The sequence below is a fragment of the Jaculus jaculus genome, chromosome 6, assembly GCF_020740685.1.
Source record: "Jaculus jaculus isolate mJacJac1 chromosome 6, mJacJac1.mat.Y.cur, whole genome shotgun sequence".
Taxonomy (NCBI): Eukaryota; Metazoa; Chordata; class Mammalia; order Rodentia; family Dipodidae; genus Jaculus; species Jaculus jaculus.
Window position 1 is genome coordinate 159,196,775 of NC_059107.1, and position 10,055 is coordinate 159,206,829.

The 10,055-nt window shown below is 52.0% G+C and overlaps 1 protein-coding gene across 3 annotated transcripts; it reads right to left on the reverse strand.

The window, feature by feature from the left end:
* Positions 1 to 199: 199 nt before the first annotated feature.
* Cenpm (centromere protein M) lies at positions 200 to 7,555 on the reverse strand. Of its 3 annotated transcripts, none has more exons than XM_045152893.1 (6): positions 7,442 to 7,555; positions 6,883 to 6,962; positions 5,953 to 6,039; positions 5,308 to 5,387; positions 4,821 to 4,912; positions 200 to 710 (listed from the first exon to the last, which is right to left on the reverse strand). In XM_045152893.1, exons 1-6 carry the CDS (start codon positions 7,496 to 7,498, stop codon positions 573 to 575), a joined length of 534 nt encoding a protein of 177 aa, XP_045008828.1. In that variant the 5' UTR covers positions 7,499 to 7,555; the 3' UTR covers positions 200 to 572. The 3 variants fall into 3 exon arrangements, with proteins under 3 accessions (XP_045008828.1, XP_004650409.1, XP_045008829.1); XM_004650352.2 differs by having other exon boundaries at positions 5,947 to 6,039; XM_045152894.1 differs by lacking the exon at positions 5,953 to 6,039.
* Between the last annotated feature and the right edge of the window lie 2,500 nt (positions 7,556 to 10,055).

The following is a 10,055-nucleotide window of genomic DNA, read 5'->3' on the forward strand; positions in this document are numbered from 1 at the left end:
GTTCCTTATCTGCAAAGTCGAGTAGTGGATGACACCAGTGATTTTCAGTGTTTTTTTTTTTTTTAAATCTTTATTTATTTATTTGAGAGCGACAGACAGAGACAGAAAGACAGCTAGAGGGAGAGAGAGAGAATGGGCGCGCCAGGGCCTCCAGGCTGCAAACGAACTCCAGACGCGTGCGCCCCCTTGTGCGTCTGGCTAACGTGGGACCTGGGGAACCGAGCCTCGAACCGGGGTCCTTAGGCTTCACAGGCAAGCGCTTAACCGCTAAGCCATCTCTCCAGCCCTCAGTATTTTTTTATTTTTTTTAACCAGACTCTTCCTGTGAGCTCTTAGGTGGAGATACGCCATGTCAGATGAGCAGGGCTCTGTGGAGTGAGCAGAAGAGCAAGAGGATGCTGGGGCTCCAGCAGCTGGGCTCTCTCCCCGTTCCGGCCCTGCCCTCCCCGTTGAGCAGCGGCGCACAGCCCGGCAGGGAGCGGGCCTGTCAGGCCCTGACTGGTCTTCATCCTCAGCGACTGCGTGTGGCGCGGCACTAAGCGTGGGAGGGAGAGCCCGGGGGTCAGCCGCCCTCACAGCTCCTCCGGTGGGGGGGAGGGGCTTCTCATCAGGGACAGCAGGTTCAGGCCAGAGACACCAGGCACGTGGCCGGCACAGATCTGCAGCATGCGCACCAGCCGCTGCGCCACGGTGGCTCGGAAGCTTTCCACCTACAGGGAAAAGCAAGGAACAGCGGTGAGGGAGCAGCTGCTCCTGCTGCCTTACTCAGAGCAGATGGCCAAGCAGGGCTGAGGCTAAGACACAGAGGGCCTCAGGACACCGTGGCCTACTGTGGCCACAGCCACGTTCACGCCACACCTCGCGCCGCGGCTTCCCGCCACCTAAGCTTATCTCGTCCCGCAGACCACCTGCACAGACACGTGACTCAGACTGCGAGCCGTCACGAGGAACTCAGGGCTTGGCAAGGTCAAGTACATGGCGCAGGGTCACAGGGTCTGACGAGCACCTGAGAGAGACTCACAGGGATGGGAAGGAGGATGGACAGCAAGTGCCCCTCACAAAGATAAAAAGGTGTCATCTACAGGGAACCGGGGCTTGTGAAGGGCTGGTGGGCTCAAGGGAGCTGGGGGTGAGGAGGGGCAAGCCCATTCCAGCTCTGGCATCAGTGAAAGCTACACAAGTAAGAGACACCTGTCAATGCTTGTTGAAAGCTGAGGTGGGAACTCAGTCAGGAAAACGGCAGCCTCACAGGAAGGAGGACCTGCGTCTCATCCAGGTATGGTGGGGCCCACCTGTAACCCTACCACTTTGGTAGGTGGAAATAGCAACATTTCTGGGCCTAATTGGTTAGCTCTAGGCCAGCGAGAAACACTATCATAAAGAGATTGTTGGGTTGGGCCTGGTGGCACATGCCTGTAATCCCAGCACTTGGGAGGCAGAGGTAGGAGGAATGCCATGAGTTCAAGGCCACCCTGGGACTACTTCCAGGTCAGCCTGGTGCACAAAGTGGTACATGCACCTGGAGTTCCTTTGCAGTGGCAGGAGGCCCTGGTGTATCCGCACTCATTCTCTCACTCGTTCTGTCTCTTAAGTAAATAAATGGTGGGAGAACAAATAATGACGCCCGGGTGTCTTCTGCTGGCCCACTGGTGGCCTCAGAAGCAAACTGTCTTCTGTGTCTTCCTCAGCTTGGGCCCCAGCCCTGCTCTGTAGTCTTACTCCATTTCCTCCAGGATGAAGCCGCACCCCTGACTTCTACTCTGTCGGGCCTCACAGCGGCCTTAAGCACACTGCTCCACCCTGGGAACAGCCAGTGCCAAGAACCAGCCCACGTCACCTTCCCTGCCGGCAGAGCACAGGCCACCTTTAACTCTTCCAGAAAGCGCCTCTAAACCCTGCCCTCACTTCCCTCTTAGTCTACTGTCCTCCAACAGCCAGAGTCAAAGGTCACATCCCTCCTGAGCCTCCTCCCACCCACCCACCCGTCACACTCTGAGACAAGGCCCCCAACATCAACTTAACCACCGTCATGACTTTGCCCAGACCTAGGGAAGAAATGCTCTGCCAGGCTTCCACGGCCCGGCAAATCCTGCCGCTCTGTTAAGTGGCACAGGTCTGCCTGCCTCACTGGATCCTGAGAGCCAGGGTCAACATGTGCCTCACCCGTGTTCCAGGCACCAGCACAGGCCCCACCAGCAGACAACTGTCACTGGGTGAATCACATACTTTCTTGAGAGTGTTTTCAGGTGTGTCAAAGAGGGCTGGTGATTCCTGTCACACAAAGGCTTCCAGTGAGGCTCAAATTTGATTAGGCAGAAGACGGTGTTCTGAAAAGGACGATTCAGAGCCCAGGGAGACAGCTGCGTGGTTAAAGGCCCTTGCTCTACAAACCTGATGACTGGATTCCCAGCATCCATGTACGCTATGGCATGACCCCCCCCCCACAGGAGGATAATTCAGATGCAGGGAGTAGCCATGGCCCAAAGACGAGGGGCTTCACTTGAAGGACACAGGTCTATGCTCTGAGGAAGTATTTATTTCTGCAGCCCCTGCTGCTGGCTGGGAGCAGACTGGTGCCTCTGCTTTCTGTGTGGTTGCCTTTCTGTGGGCTTGATGGGACCAAAAACTGGTGTGGCCTGCCACCTCATGGCCACATACAGAACTACAGCACCTAGGACAAGTCACCAAGGCCAATCCACATGCTTCTAACTTTAAGGATGACAAGAGCGGGGCTTGGTGGTACATGCCTTTAATCCCAGCACTTGGGAGGTGGTGGCAGGAGGATTGCTGTGAGTTCGAAGCCACCCTGAGACTACATAGTGATAGTGAATTCCAGTTCAGCCTGAGCTACAGTGAGACCCCTACCTTGAAAAACAAAAACAAAACAAAAGATGACAAGAGATAATGAAAGCACAACTGAGTGGGAAATCTGGTGACCTGTTCAAAGCCACAGGGTCACCAGGCTATGCTGGAGAAACAGCTGCGCATTAAATGGCTGGTCCTAATTTGTGAGCTGGGCACCTGAGCAAGGTGTCTCTTCTGTTTGCTGTGAGGAAAGCCAGGTGAGGGGAGGCATTTTAGGTGTGCTGGGGCCTCTGGGATGCCACCTGTGAGATCACAGCACTGGTCTAGTCAAGGATTCTAAAAAGTCACTGAGGGCTGGAGAGACAGCTTGGCAGTTAAGCGCTTGCCTGTGAAGCCTAAGGACTCTGGTTCAAGGCTTGATTTCCCAGTTCCTACGTAAGCCAAATATTCAAGATGGAGCATGCATCTGGAGTTTGTTTGTAGTGGCTGGAGGCCCTGGTTCACCCATTCTTTCTCTATCTCTCTCACATAAATAAAGAAAAACAAAAAAAGTTACTGAACATGACAGACAGATATGATGCAGTGCATGTGCACATTGCCCAATCCACTGGGCCAGGCAGTACAGGGGCAGCTTAGCAAGTGGAACACAGAAGTAGTGATAAAGTCCCCAATGACGTGTAACAAGAAATCATCCCTGTCTATGGTCATAGTCAGCCATCATCATCACTACTGACACTCTTGCCTACATTCATAAGCTAAGTTTTACTTAAAATTACTGTGTATGGGGAGTAATTTTTTTTTCTCATCCAAGTTCACAAATCAACTGAATTCTGCCAACTAACCAGTGGGATCCTGGGCCACATTGGGGCGGGGGGAGGAGGAGGAAGAAGAGGAGGGGGGATTTATGCTGACTCAGCTTTCCCTACTATGTCACTTTGCCTTTGGGAAAGGCGCCAGAGCAGAGTGTAAACACAACTCTTCAAAATGAACATCACACTGGAATAAGATCACTGGAGCAGCTGAGCAGCCTGGCGCGAACTTAGGGCAGCCCAGGCCCTGAGAGTTCTTAGCAAACCTCCCGGGGACAACACATCAACTCATGCTGAGAACTCTCAAGACAAGTTATACGGATTCATCCTGCACAGAAGCTGAAGAACAAAACACATTACGGAAACAGACATCTTTGGCACCCTTAGTCAGGGCTCACTGTGTGAGAATACCCACAGAGGAAGCCAGTCAGGGTAGGGCCAATACATACCTACCCACCCAAACCATACGCCCGCCCATGCAGCAAACATTCCTACTGCTTGGTGCATGCCCTGACCCAAGCTGGAACACTGGACAAGGTCTGCAGTCCAGGGTGACAGCAGGCACTCTGACGGCTGAGGAGAGGCGAGGACATACTGGTTATGAGGCATACTCTGCCTGTGCATGATGCCTGGTCTCCTAAGCACTTAGATCCCAGCAGGAAAGTGGGAAATTAACACAGACATTCAAATACATACTCAAGACTTAGTTATGGGCTGGAGAGATGGTTTAAGTGGCTGAGGCACTTGCCTGCAAGGCTTGAGTACCCAGGTTCAACTCCCCAGAACCCACGTAAGCCAGATGCACATGGTGACACATGTGTCTGGAGTCCATCTGCAGTGGCTAAAGGCCCTGGCATACTCATTTTCACTCTCTCTCATCAATAAGTAAATAAAAATAAAATATTTTATAAAGACTTAGTTTCAAGTATTAACAAACTAAAGAAAAAGCAGTGCAACCAGAGACAGAGGCTAGGATATAACCCACTTTAGACTGGTATACCCCAAGGCTCAGGGGAACCCCTGGGAGGTCACAGGCAGTGAGCAGAAAAGCCAGGACTCAAACTGGCATCATACGTCTTCCTCTGTAAGAGCCACCCCACCTGGATACCCAGTGACCCTCAATAAACCCTCCTAATGAGCCCAGCGTGCCGCCTGCCCCACCCTTTACCCAGTAGAACACTGGCCACCGGTGGTCCTTGTGCTCACCTCCAAGTCACAGAAGAGCAGGGGGCTTCGGTAGGTGTGGGCCAGCTTTGCAACAGTGTTCCGGTGAACGCTGCAGTGGCTGTCCCGGCCAGCTGCAAAGAAGCCAGGCATGTTACGGACTGCATCCAGGAAGCACTGGGCAAAGCAATGCATTCCCCAGCAGGGGCCCAGTGTCTTAAGTCAGTGGGATGACAGTCCTGTTCCACCTTCTCATCTGGGGAGTCAAGACCATCCCATCACCAAGCTGGAAAAGCTTAAGAGTGTGCTCTGTGAGTCGAGTCTCTTTACTTCTAGAATGAAGGTAAGAGCTCCCCACCACTGCGTTGCTACAGGGTCAATGAGATGACTCAACTACTTCCCAGATTCTCTGTAAGGCCCACTAACCAAGCCCACATCCTCGGTCCCCCAGGCTGCTACAGCAAGGAGTCCATAGTGCCATTGCTCTAGCTGGGATGGGGGGGGGGGAGGACAGGCAGGGGACACTTACCACCTGTGACAAGGAAGCAGACCTTTCCCAGGAAGAAGTTGCTGTCTACATGGTGCAGAGACTCTTCTACGTTCTGGAAGCTGTGGGGGCCAGACCCGAGCAAGAAACAAACCAGAACAAAAACTTGACCATGAAGCAGAAGCCCTGTCCCTCTGGTCTAAGACGCCAGAGTAAGTGCATGACAGGAAACAGCCTGCAGGAATACTTTAGCCTTAAACTTTTTTGTTTGTTTTCGAGGTAGAGTCTCAGTCTAACCCAGGTACTAGGAAATCAAACCTGAGTCCTTAGGCTTTGCAGGCAAATGCCTTAACCACTAAACCATCACTCAGGCACCCCCCGGCTTTTTTTGGATATCTTTGAGGTAGAATCTCACTCTAGCCCAGGCTGACCTGGAATTTGCTCTGTAGTCTCAGGGTGGCCTTGAACTCACAGCGATCCTATCTCTGCCTCCCGAGTGCTGGGATTAAAGGCGTGAGCCACCACGCCTGGCTAGGATTTGTGTCTTAAACACTGTACTCCTCCCTCCTCCCTGTCTAGGTGGACCTCAGGTAGCCCCTCACTGCCTCCTTTCCTTTCCAGCACAAATGACTGCCCCAGCATATTCCCAAGCGAGGTCATCTGGATCCTGAGAGTTCTCACCTGTACCTGCTGTGAAGGGTAATCACAAACACAATCAGGTCAATCCTGGGCCGAGCCACACTGGAGGGCAGAGGGAGGGACTTCGTCAAGTGGCTGAAATCAAGAAATCACAGGACCAATGACATACATGCTTATCTTACAGTGCCTGTCCATGTTGAGCCATGCACAGAAGAATGGGTGCCAAGGGCCTCTAACCACTGCAAACGAACTCCAGATGCATGCTCCATCATGTGCATCTGGCTTACATGAGAACTGAACTTGGATCTTTAGGCTTTGCAGCAAGCGCCTTAACCGCTAATCTGTCTCTCCAGCCCTAAAGGGTTTTTTGCTGTTGTTCTTTTGTGTTTTTAACTTTTATTTGTTTATTTGTAAGCACAGAGAGGAGAGAGACAGACCGAATGGGCATGCCAGGGCCTCCAGGCGCTGTAAACTAACTCCTGATGCATGCACCACTTTTAGCATCTGGCTTTATGTGGGTACTGGAGAATCTAACCTGGCTTGCTAAGCTTTGCAGGCAAGCACCTTAACTGCTGAGCCATCTCTCCAGGCCTGTTCTTTGGCATTTTGAGGCTGGGAATCTAAAAAAGGCCTCAGTGAGTAAAACCCAACCCCTAAATGGAATTTATTGTGAGGTATGAACATCGGACGATAAACGTGAAGATAGCTCCAGAAAGACAGGCAGGCTCACACTTGTAAACCCAGCATCGGGAGACAGAATCAGGAGTTCGAGGCCATCCTCAACTATACAGTGGAGTTCGAGGCCAGTCTGAGCTACATGAGACCCTGTCTCCCAACAAACAAAAAGGATTAGTGGGCAGGCTGAGCGAGGGCAGATGGCCATTGGGCGGAGTTGGCCTTGCAGGTCCTTCCCCCTCGGTGACCTTCCCTTCCCCTCAGACCCAGCCCGGGGTTTAGGATGCAGCCTGGGCTACTTACACCCTGAGCTCGGACGCACAGTCCTCCTTGAGCATCGAGTCCGCCAGCTGCTGCAGAAGAGCATCCTCGGTGCTCACCAGCTGCCGGGGGAGGGAAAGCGTCATGTCTGGAGGGCGCGGCACCCGGAACGCCTCCTTGGGGACACAGGCCCCCCCTGAAGACGGCTCGGGGAGGGGGCTACATTTCAAGAGGATACACGGGTTGATGTCCTGAGGTTTGGACCTGTCCGCCCGCACTTAGCTCACACGAACGCCCACGGCCTGGTCCGCCGGGCATTACGCTGCGGTCACACTTGGCCCCGCGGGAAATCCAAACACACCGAGCCCACCTACCCCGCCAATCACAAGCTGGTACAGTCAGCCGTGCGCCTATTGGTGAACGCGTCCCTCAGTCTCCGAGAAAAGCTACTCTGATTGGTTCAGGGGGCAGCGTTCCCGCCCCCACCCGCCCTTAATAGCGTGCGTTGCGGCTCGGGGAACTTCCGCAGAAGTCCCGGTGGCTGGGGCACGGCCGGGGGAGGAAGGAGGACCCGGGATGCAGCGCGGCCGCCCGCACCTACCAGAACAGTGGCCTTGTTCAGGTCGGGCAGCTTGTCCATAGGCCTCAGCACCGACATCGCCGCAGCAGGCCGCACCGCCCAGCTCCCAGCGCGCCGACCTTTCAAAGCGGCCAGAGCCCCGCCCCTGGGGGCGGTGGAGGGACGCACGTGCCGGGGCGGGGCCTCCTGGGGGCGGGGCCTCTTAAAGGAGCCGCTGTGGTTCTAGTCGCCAAACACCCTGCCTCTGTAGCCTAGGCTGGCTCCAAACTCGTGATCCTCTGCCCTCAGCCACTCAAATGCTGGTACCATGCTAAGATCCACACCTCTCTCCCTAGCCCAGGCTGATCTAGAATTAGCCTCAGGGTGGCCATGAACTCATGCCATCCTCCTACCTCTACCTCCCAAATGCTGGGATTAAAGGCTTGCTCCATCATGCCGGCTCCTACCTCCTTTTCTAAGGGGACATTCCAGCATTAACCCCACACAGGCCAAGATGCTATCAGACCTTTTTATTAAACACCTAATTCATGGTACTCTCTAATCCTACCCCATCTAAGTTAACTGAATCCATACAGTCATACAGTTTTTCAGAATAAAACATAGAATGGTTTACTTACTTGTTTGTTTATTGTTTATCTAAAGGGCCCTGATCCTGTAGCACAAACTGGCCTTGAATTCACATGTAGCCCAGGCTGCCTCATGCCCAGTTCTCCCCAATGCTGGGATTACAAGTATGCTTCACCATGCCTGGCTCTTGGAGAATTGAACTGTGGTCCTTTGGCTTTGCAGGCAAGCGCCTTAACCTCTAAGCCATCTCTCCAGCCCTTCTTTTTAAATCTGGGTGTGTGTGTGTAACGTGTGGGTGTGTGTGCATGTTCATGTGTAAGTGCAGGTGCATGGCGCCGTGGCATACATGTGGAGGACAGAGGACCAGCTCCACCGTTGGCCTCGCAGAGTCTTGTTCCTGCTGCTGAAGCTATGTGAGCTGACCTGTAGCTTTGGGGGATTCCTCTGTCTCAACAGGACTGCTAGGGTTACAGATAGGTATCACTGCTTCCAGCTTTGGGTTCTAGAGATCTGAAATCAGATTGTCCTGCTTCCATGGCTTCCATGGCAAGCGCATTACCCACTGAACAATCCCCCTCCCGGTCTCTAGAGGGGTCTTTCTTAATCACCCTACCCAAAATAGCAAGCCCCTCCCCATGCTCCCTAGTCCCCTTTTCTGTTTCTGCTCTATTTCCTTCACAACACTAATCATCACTTCATGTCATTGCCAAGAACTACCCCGTGTCTGAGAGTGAACCAGCTCGTTCCTGTTCCCTGGATGCTGGCGCAAGACATGAAATTTCTGGGAAGAGGTAAAGGACTTATTATGTTATTTACTTTATGAAAGCTTTATGGCTTGTGTGTGTGTGTGTATATGTGTGTGTGTGTGTGTCTGTCTGTACACATGCATGTGCATGTATATTACTTCCCATGTTCTGTAAACTCCGTAAAGGGCCCACCAGGATTGCCACACAGCCAGCGTGTGGCTTTACAGTGAGTGGTAAGCATGTTTATTCTTCATTCAGGGTGAGAAGCCACCTCATCCTTCAAGATTCTTTTCTGAAAACACAATCCCGAGAAATAGGCTGGGTAAAGAGCTGTCAGGATCTTGCTTTCTTGGCATACCTGACCAAGAAATATGCTGGGCTGGGCATGGTGGTGCACACCTTTAATCCCAACACTTGGGAGGCAGAAATAGGAGGATCACTGTGAGTTCAAGGCCACCCTGAGACTACACAGTGAATTCCAGGTCAGGCTAGAGCAAAACCCTACTTTGAAAAACCAAAAATAAATACATAAAATAATAATAATAATGATGATGCTGGATGATGCTGGATGTTCAGAGCACAGAGAAGATCCCTTCTGCTAACAGTATAATTAATTACCTGTCTATTTCTGTCTCTCCAAGTACAGTATAAGACATATATATATATATGTACATATATATATACATGAGACCAGGGACTTTGCTACTTTGTATGCCCAACACTCTGAAAAAAGTCTGGGGCTAGAGAGATTGCTTAGCACTTAAGACACTTGCCTGTGAAACCTAAGGGCCCATGTTCGACTCTTCAGATCCCACATAAGCCAGATGCACAAAATGATGCAAGTGCGCAAAGCCACACATGCACAAGGTGGTACATGTGTCTGAAGGCCCTGGCACAACAATTCTCTCTCTCTCATTAAAAAAAGACCAATCTGTTGGGCTTGCCTCAAAAAAGAAAATGTCTGGTTCATTGTAGTTATTAATAAACACTTATTTATTGAATGAGTGGACTAATGTACATCCATTCGTTCTCAGCAATTGTTCATTCACCAATTCCAGATTGAATCCCTGACCTGGGAGTGCATATTAACTAGACATTACTGGGTCACCCTGTAATGGGGGTGTTGTGGACAGCTCCACATTGCTGGGATGAACATCCAAACTAGGCACAGTTTATGGGAGGAAGGGATTTATTTCAAGCTTACAGGTCCAGGGGAAGTTCCGTAGATGGAGGAAGACGCTGCTTCCATACTTCCAAACAGAGAAAAACTGCAGCAAGCAAAACACCAGTGCCAGCTCACACACATCAGAAAGCAGGGAGCA